The 15301-nt window shown below is 37.1% G+C and overlaps 4 protein-coding genes across 8 annotated transcripts; 3 read left to right on the forward strand and 1 right to left on the reverse strand.

The window, feature by feature from the left end:
- Positions 1-77: 77 nt before the first annotated feature.
- LOC117642830 (calpain-5-like) lies at positions 78-7172 on the reverse strand. The gene is made up of 14 exons (XM_034381405.1): positions 6998-7172; positions 6740-6920; positions 6536-6667; positions 6251-6459; positions 5985-6174; positions 3175-3296; positions 3042-3095; positions 2785-2940; positions 2482-2677; positions 2243-2371; positions 1916-2121; positions 1712-1824; positions 1481-1617; positions 78-1349 (listed from the first exon to the last, which is right to left on the reverse strand). Exons 2-14 carry the CDS (start codon positions 6917-6919, stop codon positions 1173-1175), a joined length of 2001 nt encoding a protein of 666 aa, XP_034237296.1. The 5' UTR covers position 6920; positions 6998-7172; the 3' UTR covers positions 78-1172.
- LOC117642832 lies at positions 3465-5978 on the forward strand. 4 transcript variants are annotated; one of them, XM_034381406.1, is made up of 5 exons: positions 3465-3624; positions 3767-3977; positions 4088-4264; positions 4330-4529; positions 4611-5978. In XM_034381406.1, the coding sequence occupies exons 2-5, from the start codon at positions 3772-3774 to the stop codon at positions 5843-5845; spliced, it is 1818 nt and encodes a 605-aa protein (XP_034237297.1). In that variant the 5' UTR covers positions 3465-3624; positions 3767-3771; the 3' UTR covers positions 5846-5978. The 4 variants fall into 4 exon arrangements, with proteins under 4 accessions (XP_034237297.1, XP_034237299.1, XP_034237300.1 ...); XM_034381408.1 differs by having other exon boundaries at positions 3469-3624; positions 3759-3977; XM_034381409.1 differs by having other exon boundaries at positions 3476-3624; positions 3740-3977.
- Positions 7173-7380: 208 nt separating the features above from the next.
- On the forward strand, positions 7381-13802 carry LOC117642828 (centromere protein C-like). 2 transcript variants are annotated; one of them, XM_034381401.1, is made up of 22 exons: positions 7381-7588; positions 7748-7823; positions 7905-8078; positions 8237-8367; positions 8444-8548; positions 8633-8667; positions 8757-10001; positions 10178-10261; positions 10356-10523; positions 10633-10680; positions 10790-10906; positions 11020-11115; positions 11219-11329; positions 11406-11444; positions 11547-11687; positions 11767-12114; positions 12231-12404; positions 12515-12646; positions 12735-12896; positions 12976-13148; positions 13238-13328; positions 13416-13802. In XM_034381401.1, exons 1-22 carry the CDS (start codon positions 7560-7562, stop codon positions 13484-13486), a joined length of 3750 nt encoding a protein of 1249 aa, XP_034237292.1. In that variant the 5' UTR covers positions 7381-7559; the 3' UTR covers positions 13487-13802. The 2 variants fall into 2 exon arrangements, with proteins under 2 accessions (XP_034237292.1, XP_034237293.1); XM_034381402.1 differs by having other exon boundaries at positions 7383-7588; positions 10407-10523.
- A 505-nt stretch (positions 13803-14307) lies between these two features.
- Positions 14308-15272, forward strand: LOC117642835 (mitochondrial import inner membrane translocase subunit Tim22). Its single transcript, XM_034381418.1, has 4 exons — positions 14308-14521; positions 14676-14863; positions 14942-15014; positions 15113-15272. The coding sequence occupies exons 1-4, from the start codon at positions 14308-14310 to the stop codon at positions 15190-15192; spliced, it is 555 nt and encodes a 184-aa protein (XP_034237309.1). The 3' UTR covers positions 15193-15272.
- Positions 15273-15301: the final 29 nt, after the last annotated feature.

The raw sequence follows: 15301 nt of genomic DNA on the forward strand, positions 1-15301 counted from the left end.
TTTCCATGCCTCCCAGATTCACTAAAATAAAACACATTCAGTGCTTGGGATTTAAGTGGGTAAAAATGTCACTCATCAAATGTTCAAAATAATTTTAATATTTCTTCAACTTAGAACAAAGTTTTATTTGGGGAAGCAGTGTTTTTCCAATACAGTAGACAGCTTCAATATCACAGAAGAGAAGAAAAAGCAAAACATAACATTAAATATATCTATGGATGGATTACTAGAGAGCTTTACTTCTCTCTCCAAAGGTGCATCAAAAACAAATCTGAAGTGTTGCATGGCTCTTGCACACTAAAGTAAAAGGCAGGTGGAAGAGCAAATAAATGCATTTTGTGCGGAGTCGATCACTGAGCACAATAAAAATGGAGTATCACAAGATAGAGCAAATTCAATTAAAATAAGGCATCCCATCAGTCAAACAAAAGGAAACTGAAACCACACACTAACTACATTTGATAGTGAACACACTAGGTAAAGAACATAACAAATGAAAGTACAATATTTCTTAACTAAAATGGATAGCAAAACCAGACTCCAATATGTTTACTAAGATCTACTCTTTAATCCACACAGTGCTCTGAACATTTTATTTTTTATTTAAATCTATTCTACTTCTAAAACACATGAAAAGGAAATGTAGTTTACGAAGTTCCATTGATGATTTGCAAGGCACTGGGTGAGCATATCTACAGACCAGTACTATGTTCAAAATGAAGGGCACAGATTGAAGTTTAAAGAAAGTGGACGATTCAAAGAAATGTTACAAAGTATGTAAGGCATTCCTCTTGCACTTACTTACTTTTATTTCCTACATTGCAAAGTAAGGCACCAAATAGGCTTCCAGGGCTCCTTCGGATACAATACAAATATATACTTTTGAATCAAATACACAGAATAATGCTCAATATTCTAATCAGATCAGTATGTTACTGACATAGTCATCTTCATAAAAAAACAAATGTTAGTATCAAAATATAAAATAAAATACAGAACAAAAATCAATGTGTAAAACGTCTTAATGTACAGGCGAAAAGGTGACCTGCTTTGGACTAGTAATAAACCACAAAATTAATATAATAATTTATCAGTGAATGCGCATAACTTTGGTAATACTGTACAGTGCGATTCTTAAAAATTGATATTTTTAAGCTACCAACTTTTAGCTGTCAACACTGCAAAATACTGTCAATGGTCAAGATTTTAAGAGACAATACTGTCGCAGTAGGCTCACCCCCTTTGTCTCTCAAGGCTACTTCTAAGGGGCAGAGAGAGCGGTTAGTGACAGCAGGTAGTTCTGCTTGACCAAGAAGTGTGTGGAAGCATTGCCATTTCTGGGAAAACAGCTGAAAATGAGAGGGAAACATAAACATCAGAAGGAGCATAAGTTAAAAGCTCTTGATTCCTGCATCCAATGAGTAACAGAAATTCTGAAGACATTCAAAGAGAAAATAAAACATTTGTTTAGTTAACTTACCTGAACACTGATTGGTTTATCGGGATGTGCTCTATAAAATACGAATGCAGTATTCCATGATGGTTGATTGGAATCTTGAGATTTTAAGGTTTTAGCCTTCTTTCCCTCACATTTAAGCTTAATCCACATGTTGGTGCCTACAAAAGCCAAAGAGCAGAAACATTCTTATGCTGAAAAACTGCCTGAGCAACATGGAAAAAAGAGGTGAAGGGTTTCCCTTTTTCTTTGTACCTTTCATGCTCGACACATTGTTCAAGGATTCTATGACAATAACAGTCGTCAAAGAAGGGTACCTAAATAGGAATTTAGGCCAATGCTGAGTTGGACCATTCTTTTTCAATTCCCTAAAAATAAAATTAATAATCATTTTTTTTAAAAATGAAAACAACAATGCATTAAAAAAGAAGTTGGGAAGTTAGATTCTAATGAACAAACCTTAAATTGATGTTAGCTTTTGCAAAGGTTCTCAGCATGAAACCGGCCAACTCCCCAGGTTTGTAAGTATGTGGAACTATGATATAGCGACCTCTCCCCAGCGTACCACAATAATAAAGCTGTCGCTTTCTTAAAGGGTGTACAGTGACTACAGTAGGGTTGAAGTCCCATTGTTTGGACAAACGATAACTGCGGTTCTCCTCTACCTGTCAAAGAGCATTAAGATAAGAAAGTCATCACAATGACAGACAGAGCTAACACTTTGCATTTAGATAACTGAAAATGTGATTAAGTTCTAATGACAAGTTAATTCTAACAAGACATTACCTTTATAATGAAAAACCCAATAAGGAAAGGCAACCGTTCATGTGTAATCAATTTTTCATTATCCTTCCCTTGCCATTGAAGGAGCTGTACAACAAGGTTTTCTTCCTGCTTTGATACATCAAATATGTACTAAAACAAAATAACAAGTTAAAACCACAAGCAAACATTTTTTTCTTTTCATTAGATAACTTTAAAGATACAATAATACAACACAATAACACAATTTTATCATTTCTCACCTGAGGATTCCTTAAGTAAGTTTCATGAAATTCAAGACATCCACCACAACGGTCAGATGATGTTCCCTTAACTCCTTCACTCCAATGCCCCAATATTGAAGCTTCCTTCCACCTTAATCTGAGTGCATAAACATTCTTCGTATAGAAGTGCACAATAATGACTTCATTAAACACAATTAGATCATCCAAGGGCATCCTGCATTTATTTACGTTTTGAAGGGGGAGAAAGTTGACAATACAGACAAATTAGATAGCATGTAAGATTTACAGACCAGAGGCAGCATATCAGCCATATTTCTGTACCAAAATTCTCCAACATGGTCCAGACCAAGGCCCATGCGCTGCTGCTCAGTCTCCTTAACCTGCGTCCACTTAGGATTGCGAGATAATAGACGAGACAGCATGGTAGCAGAATATGCAAGAGATCCTGAGCTTTTCTGACTAACTGGGCTTCCCATTCTGTGAAAAAAAAAAAAAAGTTATGACGAATTCTATTGATTTTTTTAAAATTGCAAATTTGTATAATTGGCAAGATTTTTTTTCAAACTTAGGATACTAACTGTTGTTCTGGAGGAGTACCACGAAGTCGTACCATGCCTATCCGATTCCTATTGCTAAAATATAAACAATGGTTGAAAACTTCTACAAAGCACTGTAAATCACTTAAAATTTAATGGGATCAACTAAAATTACCTGAAAATACTTTGTAATCTTGATTCTCCAAGGGAAACATACTTGGCTCCATTTATCTGATAAACAGCTCCTCGGGTTAATCCAAGATCATTCCTATCACTCTCTTCTTCAACATGAGGGTGCTGTCAAGAAGAATGATCAAGTTTTCAATGTTAAAAAGTACAAAAGTCCAGAAATAGGAAATAATTTTTCACCTATATCACAACAAGCATAAGTCTTCCTGTCCACCTTTATCTCATAACTATCCCTTCCTATTCCTTAGATAAGGGGGAAAATGGTGGGAAGAGATATGATAAGAGTAACCCATCACTGTTGTGACTCCACCTCTCCACCACACCCATAGCAGTTTCTGCTTTTGAGGGATATAATGCCAATGTATCATTTGTAACAGTTTACTCCTTATAAACACAGAACACAACTGAGTTAGTTTGACTTAAATTCAGCTGAGAGGTATGTAGTATGACCCGAGCTGCTTCCATACAAAAAAGAAAATATGTGTTAATTTTTACCATATAAAAATCAGTGCCTAAAATCGTGGTAATCACAACTCTTGCTCTTATTTAAGATAACAGAACTAATCATAGAATTCTAGGGGCAATGGGAGCAGAAGAAGAAGAAGACTGTAATGGACCTACAGGCGGTGAAAATTCTATTTTAGATAAAAAGCAACTGAGAATATTTGGTCATCCTCTTACCACCGCGCAACAAATGTGGATTGGGTTTTTTGTACCATCTATTCTTTCAACAGTTATCTTTATAGCCAACATTGCACTGGACATTACTGTAGCCTGTCAACTTTTCAGGTTGGTTAACAAACATTCTTTCGAAGCAAGATGTACCATTTGCTCCTGCTGATAATTTTAAAGAATGTCCTCTCATAATCATTATGTTTCTTTTTTCAAAAACAAAACAGAGAAGACCACCCATTGCTTGGAGGGGCAACATTGGCTCTCATGTATGCCCCTTCTTTAACATGCTTGATTTTAACTTTCACTCGACTTCCTAAGTTGGAAAAAATTGGGGACTTGTTGACTTGGGTCACAATTCAATGCCTTCAAAGTTTACTTTTTCCTTTGGGCATCATATACAGGTATGAATAAAGTTTTAACTAATTACTTGAGCATCTCCAATCTTCATAAGTTTATTTTTTTGTAGATTTGCAACACAGTTGTTTTGGTCTGTTGTTGCTTTAACTGAAGAAGACCCAGCAAGAGAAAAAGCACTATGCATTGTAGCTGCTTGTCATCAAACTGAACTGTTTTTCTTCCTTGATTCATTTCTGAATGCAGCACCACAAGCTATCCTTCAAGCTTATATTTTACTTTCTCCACAAATTGTCACAACAGATGAAACAGGTAAAAAAAAAAATCAATCAAAATCACCACATTAAATCCAGTTATAATAGCAACAAATCATAAACATGTTCTGTTCAACAGGCTGGACTCTGGCAGTAAGTATAATCACCTCTGTCATTACTTTATCTAAAACAGCTGCATTGTATCAGAGATTTGAAAGTCAGAGGGCTGTTGGGCGCCTTCCCCAATGGGCCCAACAAGAAAATGAAGCTCACACTCGAGCACTGATAAACATTAAACAATTTGACCCAAAGTTGCTAATGGTTCTACAAGATCCTCCACCTAACAAGAAGACTGTAGCTGTGGTAATCTCCCCTGCTCATGAAGGAAGCCAATGTAATGATACAGACGAGCCAGAGAGAACAACAGGTCAAATATCTCAGCTCAGCCATGACCAACCAGCCACAGAAGAGGAGCAAGAAGAAATTAATGAAGCAAAAAGCACCACATCAGCACCAGAACCATTTGAAACAAGTTTCCACGGTGAAACAGATAAAGAAACTGCAGCGTCCCCAGACAACGGTGCAAAAGACAATCCTCAAACACAGGTTGATGATCAAACAGTGAAAGAGGAAGAGCCTGAAGAACATGACACACTCCTTAGTACTGAAGCTAATCAATCTGTTAGTGGAGCTAACGATTCTGCTTATCTCACGCCAATAACAGTAGAAGGTGCTCCCTTAGACGATCGCTGTTTCTGGCCACGAATACAAACACCACCATCATCACCTACAGCTGACCCTCACATGAGACCAAGGTTATCAATAAACACTATTAGAAGCCAAAACCGGCCAGCATATACCTCAAACGTCGCCCTACCCGTCCGAAAACCACGGATAAAAGGACTTCATGAGGATGAACCACTCGGAATTTTTGCAGCTTTTAATGCATGGTTAATGTATCTCCTTGCTCGGGTTCTTGTTATTGCAGCCTTCGCTCACTTTTACCTCTGGCCATCCCTTGGTATGATATTCAGCCACTATTGTATCATGGTAGCTTACCTATGGTTTTGCAACCCTTGTCCAAGTTTCTGGGCACCGCTGATTGCACTCATTTTTATTTTATGTCCAATAGAAGTAAAAGTGCGGTATAAATACCCAAGAGTATTTCTCATTATATTCTTTGCACTTGTTTTATTGGAAGATTTGGCAACAGTAATTTTGTGGTATTGCGGGGCTGAATGGGAAAGCTGGTGGTATGATTTCGCCTTTGTTTTTATCATAGGTTGTCATGGAATGGCCCTTTTAAATGCTGCTCTCTACTTGTTCATGTTCAAACCAAATGCCAAATATGTAGAACCAACTTTTTCTTTCTAGAAAAACTTTGGCAGCTACCACAGTGCCATAAGATAGATCTATATCTCATTACTTTTAGCACCTAAGTTTAGTTCAGAGTAAAAGTCTTCAAACACAGAAGAACATCAAGGTAATGTGGACTTCAGGCATTAATACTTACATTTATTTTTAGGCAGACGATGGAGTGATTACTTAGCTCATGATTGATACTTTCCATTAAGTGATTTAATTGGCCATTAGAATCATTTTCGTCAATATTTAAGTCATATGTCTCTGCAACTCCACCAGTGAAGTCTACAAGAGCATTAGTCACATGCCCATAATCCAGATTTTGATACGATCCATGTAATCTGAGATTAAGAAATTATGACGAATAAATATTGATGAGAACATGCATTCATTTAATAAGAAAGTAATTAAACATACTTAGCATATGCCTTCTCCAGCAGAGGAATCCAAAACTCTCCATTATCAGTAGATTGAGTGAAAAGGAGTTCACCTTCAACAGTTGGAAGCCTGTCATCAATGGTCACAAAAGTCCAAGTCCCATAATGCCAGAAACAGAAGTAAAACAGTCCTATGTACTCATAGGACGGATCATCCCTCCATTCCTGCATGTGTGAATCCGGCATGACCTAAGGCAAAAATTACAATAAACCAAAATCATTGATGTACAACATTTTACGTATATGTTTGTATCGAAAATCTTACCATGTAGAATAATTCTCTCATGCCTCCCAACACAGATATTGCTGATACAACCCACGGACTGCTCATCTTACCCGGTTTAACTTCCGACTGTGTCGGAGCAGATGAAAACAGTTGGGGATTAGGACACAAATCCTGAGCAAGAGAAGGAGGGTGTCAATGTAGTTTTTGAACGAGAAATTTGTTACAGGAAATCACAAACAGTACCTTAGGTCGTTTCCACACAACATTTTCAACCACAACATCACCTAGAGACAACTGGTCAGCAGGAAAACAAGGATCTTCAAAAAGTTCTCCGCTGAGCAGCAGCTCAGATCGAAGTTGAGGAATATCTTGATTTTTAAAGTGCACATCTCGCAATCCGACATTCATGTTGCACCAAGGCATTCTACCAGGAAGAGAGACAAATATAAAACATTAAGAAACAAAGCAGTTGCATTTGAGGTACGTCGGAACTTAACAAACCTGGATTTAAGTCACTATGCTAACAATATGCAACAAAATTTAAAATCCTATAACGTAACCCACGTTCTTCGCAACTGGCCTTCATAATAATTCCAATAATTCCAAACAAGGATCTCCTTCCAAACAAAACCTTCAAATTCCTCCCTTTCCCCCATGCTAGCAGAAGACAGGACAAACAACAAAAGACAGTCGAGTAACGTATTTTTTGGAAACATTAAAAAGGGGCCAATAAATATTGTTTATTTCACGTTCACACCTTCACGTTTACAGCATTTGAAAGCCAACTCCATGAAAATTGAATCTAGATAGTCAATTTCTTCAAGAAGCTATGATCGAATCGACCGCAAAGTGACCACAGGGCGCGGGATCGCGCCGTTCAAACGCCGGCCGCCCCGCCACTTTTCGGTTTTTCCGTCGTATGTTTGTGTTTGTTGTTTGTTTGTCTTCGTGTAGTGGCATTTTGTGTTCAAGTTTTAGTTTAACCAATTTGTTTTGAAGATTGATGATGAGAAATAGTGCCTTAAGATAACCCCCTGTGTTCACTGTCTAAACGATAGTAAAAATGAAGTTTCGTGGATTTCTAAAGAAAGGGTAAATTGGCTCCTCAATCTTAACCTTTATTTATTTGCATATAGCACAAAAAAAAAAAAGAACTGTTATTCAGAGAATAGCTGGAACTATTGGTTATTACACCTTTATCAATTTTAGAATAGCTTGTTTTATTCATCCACCCTGTCTTTTGGTTTTCAGAAACATTAAAAGAAAAAGCAACGAACTTACTATTTCCGATCCAGGATCCGATGACAGTTGGGATGTACTGTGCAAGGTATTTTGCCACTGTGCTCAGTTTCAAATAATCCTTTTGATTTGTGATTACATCGTGACATAAATCTTTCTTTTTGTTCAGACTGACAACCAGGATAATAATGTTCCAACTGGAACAGAACCTATCAAGGCTCTCCATACAGTTGCCACTGCGTCCACCTCTTCAACTGCACCTATCGTTAAGGGTACATCTCAAATTACTGAAGTCATTGCCGATTCATCTCCAACGCACACCAAAACTGCAAATATCAGTGTGGTATGGTATTCCTTGTATAAACTGAAATTTTGTTTTGATTTTTTCTTTGTGAAGTTTTGATATTGTTTGATTTTGTTAATTTTTATAGTTTTCTTGCTTGGTAGTATTCTAGTATACCTATCATTTACAAATATCTGTCATTTGTTGTTTGGTTGCAGGAATCCCAAACAAATGTCAACTCAAAGAAACTTCTCCCCTTCACTAGTACACCCTTTGTAAGGCATAAACAAGTACCTGTGTTTGAGGTTTCTTCAATTATTTCTCCTGTAGATGGGCCCACCAATGAAAGGTATATTACTAAAAAGATGTTCTTATGCTTGTTTTCTTGTCCTATTGTTAAGGACCATGATTTTTTTAAATTTCAGAATTCCAGAACAAGAGGTTCAAAATTATTCTGGAAGCCTAGTTCTGAACAGAAAAAATTCAGCTGACCCAGCTGATGATACATTTAACCAACTTCTTGAGCCAGGGTTTGTTTCATATTTCCTGTAACCTTAAAATTAAAAGAAAAATTTTAAAAAATGTTTTTATTTTATTTTTTTATTTTTTTTTAGGAAAAGTGTCAAGAAAAGATCCTCTAGAGAACTTGGTAAGTTACTTTTCTTTACCAGTTAACCATGTGCTAAGAATGTTTCAAAGAAACTTACCTCATCCTATTTATCTGAAATCCTTTTCAAGGAGTTCGACCCTTGAAGTCCCTTATCAACCAAGGTGACACAACTAGGCAGTATGCAGGTGGTGCTTTGAAAGGGAGAACAATGAGCTCTGTGAATCCACCTATCAACAGCACAGAGGGAAGCTGGGAAACCACTGAAGCATCAACAACCTGCACTGCTGATTTGAAAAAGACTTCCATTAGTCCCGATAAGATACCAATACGAAATCGATTGCCTATTGCTTCCTCTCATTCAAGCAGCAAGGAGAAAACAATGGCCAAAATTAACCATCCAAATGAAATAATGAATTTACAAGATGAGAACAAAGTGCAAAGCTCTGCTGGCAGTCTTCGTACCTACAGCCCTAGAAAATACTCAAGAAAAAAACAAAGCGGGTTTACTGAAATATCTGATGCTCAAACCACGGATAAAGGAAGAGACCGAGATCTAATAGTGAGCAAGAAGTGTGAGTCACATGATGTCGGCGGGGACCTTCCTCTTACAATACTAAACCATGATAAAGTAACTTTGGAGCTTGAAGAAAATCACCAGCAGCGCACAACCGAAAGAAATGAGGTACGAGGTACAGTTGAAGAGCTTCCAAACCACATTAACACCCAAAGTTCAGACCAAACACTAGTTCAGCTAAATAAGGCTTCATCCCATAAAACTCAAAGGAAGTCTATAATTATTGATCATACAAAAGAAAAAGGTCAGGGATTGAAAAAGCGTGTGAGCTTTGCTGAGGTACCAGAACAGACAACCAATGCTCAAGAGGACTCAGCAATGAAAATAAAATCAAAAACTAACTACAGCAAAGAACTGGAACCTGAAACTGAAAGTTATAATAATAATAAGGGGAAAAATGAATCAAAGAAAGGGGATAAGAATACCCCCAGAGATGAAAGTATTTCTACTGATCCTCAGGTTTCTAAAGAACATGCATTGGTTCACTCTTCTGACCATGCCAACAAAAATAACCAGCTAACTCAGAATCTCCAAAAGAGTTCTGATGTTCCTTGTAAAGAAGTAAATATGATCTGTCAATCTAACTTTGCTGTGAAGATTGGAAACACCGTTATCAAACAGTCCAGCTGCTTCGGTGTTGCTGTTGATCTTGATAAAAACAAGTCAAGTAAAAATGATAAGGTGGAACATACACTTGTAGCTCCTGCATGTATTGTTGGTGGAGATACGAACAAAGAAAAGTCAAACCCAAACATCACAGAACCTGAGGACAGGCATAAAAGCTCAAACAATACCAAAGGTGAGTTAAGGTAAAGGTAAGTAAAATTTGGAAATATATACAAAAAATAAACAACTTAGTGTGTACAAGGAAACTTGCTTTTAATTTTGCCTGGACTCACACCAGAGACCAACACTGTAAGCAGGTTTCACTATTTCTGGGAGGAAGAATTTGAATGTATCTTTTATTTATTATAGCTCATGCAGTAAAGCAGTCAAATGCCAGGGAACTGCTTTCTAGTGCACACAAGACATCATCCATTCAGCAGAACAAACCAAAAGGTAAATATTTTGTTGTATTCTGCATAATGCGACCAGTGGGTTGGGTAGCTACGTTATGGTCACACTTGCATGTCTTCTACCTCTCCATCCCTAGTCTCCATTTCCCTTCCCTCTTCCAATCAGCACATATCCCTTCTAATTTCAGAGATCGAGTCTTCATCTGAAGAAGAGAGGATATTGCTACGAGCTCAAAGTTTGAAATTGAGGGAAAATCAGAACAACGCAAGGAACTCAAAGAGCCTTGAGAAGAGCAATCAGTTGGGTAAGTAAAAGTAGTCAGTGGGTATCTGACTTGTTGAAAAATTAATTTGTTTAAATTTTATATAATTGTAGTTTTTACATTACACAATATTTTGTCTCTTTATTTTCAGGACTCAATTCTAGGCACAACATATCTCCATTCAAAAGCCCTGTCAAATGTAGGTGTTGATTTTGTGACAAGACATTTCTTTCCCTTGATTATGAATTACATAATATGTTATGATTATTTTGCCTCTGTATCTTTATTGTGTCTGAAATTCATTGCAGCTCTTTCCTGTGACATACGACCAGCACAATATGCCTCTCCCACTGGAGTAAGAGAGTCATTATTTTCAGTCCCTCAAGGTACTGAACAGCCTCAACCGTTAACCCCTGATGCATTGAGTAAGTCAAGTACAGTGTTCTAACTTGCAAGATTTGTGTCCCACACCTTGCTCTGGGGAAATGTTGCAGTTATACCACCATTTTTACACTTTTTTGTTAATTTCTTTTAACAGATTTTCACAATGAAAGTGCATCAAGCTGTGACATCTTCATATCAAGACAGCCAAGTGATTGTCAAAGTAATTTTGCAGAGGACCATTTCGAGTTAGGTGTGTCATGCATTTTGTTAATAATAAATATATCTCACACTAAAAGAAATTTTACTCTGATGACGTTTATTATGTGTCTAACATAACTCTCCTTCCATTTTAGAAATTATGTCCTCCTCTGAAGAAGAGAAAGTTGCGTCTCAGAAACTTCTAAAGAAACAAAGTCCCACTGGAAAGTTGGAGAGTAATGCGACACAAAGTCACAAACCTCTAAGTGAGTATGATTGCCGACTGTATATTTAAAGGACATCTGATATTATTTCCTCCTAATACCTGTGTATATTTTACAGAGGAAGATGAAGTGCCAAATCCAAAGCATTTAAAAAAAGGTGACCATATTTTATTACTATTACGTACTGTAATATTTAGCTCACAAAGTGAGTTTACCTGTCAGACCATGCATATAAAACTCTTTTTTTCTTTTTGGGTAGTTTCTCGATTGAGTTCAAAGGCCAAAGAAATTCGTCGTCGTAGGAAAGAAAAGATAGAAGAGAAACGAAGATCTCAGGGGAACAGCTCTGATAGTGATTCCCCATCTCCTCGTCCCCTTCAGAAAAGAATAAGCAGGAGAGGTTTGTTTATGCTTAACTTATCCCCTTTGTGTGGTGTCCTTTTTTCAACAGACTAACTCTCCCTTAATTATCCTTGCAGGCACAAAAACTCCATTCTCTAGTGCTAGGGAAGTTACAGAAATAGAAAAATGTAAAAAGAAACTCTTACAGGATAATGTTGATGAAAAATCTGCCGCCATGGAGATACTTGATGCACAACAAACAGAGAAAAATTTTACTGCAATGCCTTCAACTCAGGCTTCATCATCTGCCGATATGGAGATACTTAATGCACAACAAGCTAGGGAAATTTCCACTGCCATGCCTTCAATTGAGGCTTCATCAAACCAGAATTCCCAAAATCATAAAAGCAAGGAGAAACAAAAGAAAAGCACAAAAAAGAGAACACAGGAAAATTTCAATTTGAAGAAAACCAAGAGTCCTAAAGGTATTCTTTTTGCCAAGGAAGATGAAATTATTCTTTATCAGAGATAGTAATTTAGAATTTGTTGATAATATTGTTAAAATTACTGCATAGCTCACCCCATCTGTATTTTTTTACAGGAAAACTTGTAACAAATGGGCCAGTTTCATCACGAGATGCCTTGCAAGGAAAGCAGAGAATGATGACTGAAGTTCAAATGGATGATGATCTAATTCAAGAGGAAGAAAAGGGCAATCCCATCAAAAATCAAAATATTTTGATTGAACTTCCAAACCATGACGAACTGGCATCAGGTTTGTCTCACCAACAGTTCTAATAACTTGAAAAACTACATTAAAAGTTCTGACTCTTACAAAATATTGCATTACTGTTGCTTAATGGACCCATGATGTTTCCTTTCCAGGAATTCGCTGTTCTCAAAGAAGCCGCAAACCCCCTTCAATGTATTGGCTTGGTAATAGAGCACATAACAATCTGATAATTGACTATGTAACGGAAAATGAAGGCACGAGTCAGTCACGTAAAAAAACATCATGTGAGTCATCTTCAACTCATTCTTAAAATTTGTTCTCTCTTTCATTTCACTTTTATTTCCTGCTTTTAACTTCAATGCTTTTGCGTAGATAAGGAAAGGAAGACCAGCAATCCTAAAGGTCAGAAACGAAAGATTGATAAGACGAGTAAATTGGATGTTGCCAAAACTAGTAAAAGAGTCAAGCAGATCGAAGAGGATCCAGCTTCCTCACAGGTTGACACTTCACCATCACATCCTGATGTAGATAGAGGTATGAAAAGTATACAGTCGTACATACATCATTTGGTACACAAAGTATGCTTTAATAACTCCATTGTTTCACTTTTCAGTTCTGATTTATGACACCTACAATTTGAATGAAAACGGAGTCAAAAAAATCACTTGCTTGCCAATGGAGGTCAAGACAACTGAATTTGTCTGGGGATGTGGTGTTAAAGGAGATTTGATTACTCTTGGACCTGAAGCTGCGTGTGAAGACCAGAGATCAAGTACATATAATCAAGTTAGTACACCAGAATATCAGTTAAATTCATTGCATAGTGGTGTAATTTGTGTGCTGCCGTGTAACATAATTCAAATTTTATTTTTTAGGTATTTTATGTATTGGAGGGTAAAATGAATTATGAATGTTCTAAAGATGAGAAAATACTTACAACTGGCTCAGTTTTCATTGTTCCCAGAGGTAATATCTTCTTCTTGTACGGTAACTTGGTTGTTTTGCTTCTAAGAAAGAAAATTTGTTTTCATTTAAATATTTGTCTTCCACCAGGTGAAACTTACAACATTAGAAACTTGGGTGATTCAACTGCAAAGCTGTTTGTCACAAGTTGTTCTGTATGAGCAGGAACATTAATTTCAGATTAGATTAAACTGAATATTTTGTAAATTTTTTTTATTGGAAATATTTTCTAGTTTAACATAGGTTTTAGTGGTGTTTAAGAGTTGTATCATACATAGCATGAAATGTGTTTGCAGTTTTTATTTTCTTGGTTTTGAACTCACAAAAAGTGCCGTCAAATAATTTCTCTTGATTGTTATAGTTTGTTTTAAAGGCGCATATTTAAATGTTTATGTAAATGCACTGAGCATTTGTGTGGACAACTCTGTGTATATGCACTGACATATATATCTTAAATGAAATAATTTGGAGTTTTAACGTTTGTTTATGTTTATTTGCCCCGCTCACTCATCATTTTTGTTCATACGTTCATGAAGTCACCTCTGATTCAACCGTTAATTGAACAAATATCAAGAAATTGGCTTGAAGCTGGTGCTGGCTAGGGAGAGTCCCTAGAGACCCTCCCATCCACACCAGTATTAACAGTAGAATTATTTTATGCAGTGCGCGTCCACTCAAAGCGTACCATGATATGACAGTTCCGAGTACGATTTACTTATTGAAGAGGTGTCACTCTGCCTCCGCCAAGTGCTGGCTGTCCCGAGCCGAAGGCATTTCTAGTTCTCCTGGTGGACACTAGAGCCACAGCGACCGTCTCACATCTATTTAAGTAATTTTATCATAGAATAAGACCAAATGGGAGAATTTATTGGACGAATGGAAAACTTGGGTGAAGACAAGCAGCCTACGACCCAGCAGACGACGCGCCGCGCGGCAACGTCGCCGGAGGGGGGGGGGGGAACGAACGACCATAACATCAAAGATGTCGGAAGACAGTAGCAGAAAGCGTGTTACATTTACTGCAGAGGAATGGGACTCAATCGCCCGATATTTAGTTGGAAACAACACACGACAAAGAGACAACATAATCATTCCAAGAATAGCTGGGCCTGTCAAAATAAAGGGAGACGAGGAGAAAATGGTTGAAGCCTTTTTCGAAAGTTGCGCTTTCAAGTCAACTCTCAGCTGTGTCTTAGGTTAGTGAGAAATTCGGCTTTTAAATGCACTTAAACTTAGAAAGATATTATGTGCTAGAGTATCCCTGTTTCAATTGTCTGCAGTCTCATTTATTGCTGCACACTTTTCACTATGTCAGTCAGATGTTAGAAAAGTGTTTCTTGTGCTTACTAGGTTATGGAGTTGGAGCTGCGTTTGGGCTTTTTACTTCAGGAGTCAACCCTCCTGTGACACTTCCCGATGCTCCACCGCAAACTGCTAGAGAAGTTTTCAGAGACATGAAAACTACCACTCTAAGTTATGCCAAAAATTTCGCAATGGTTGGAGGTGTATTTGCTGCTGTGGAATGCACTGTTGAATCGGTAAGCAAAAATTGTTTTTAAGATTGTAATATTTGCCTTTCAATCCACTTTGGCTCTGATTGTTTTATGAAATTTCAGTATCGAGGCACAACAGACTGGAAAAATGGTACATATGCTGGTGGAATTACAGGTGGATTGATAGGAGTTAGAGGTAAGATCATACATCTAAAATTTTGTCTCAGCTGACTCAGTATTTCAAATTCTGGCTATTTAAGGCATTGCTCTGACTTGTATTTCATTCATTTGCAGCTGGTTTGAAAGCTGGTCTTTTAGGAGCTGCTGGATTTGCAGCATTTTCAACCATCATAGATTATTACATGCGTCATTAAATCGCTCAAGAATAATAGTACTTTTTCAATTGAATATTAAAGCCTAAATCGAATATTTAATAAAATGTGTCAACTTGTTATTGCTTTTGGTGCAAGGCGAAGGGTGCAT

This window comes from Thrips palmi, unplaced genomic scaffold (assembly GCF_012932325.1).
Source record: "Thrips palmi isolate BJ-2018 unplaced genomic scaffold, TpBJ-2018v1 HiC_scaffold_16, whole genome shotgun sequence".
Classification (NCBI taxonomy): Eukaryota; Metazoa; Arthropoda; class Insecta; order Thysanoptera; family Thripidae; genus Thrips; species Thrips palmi.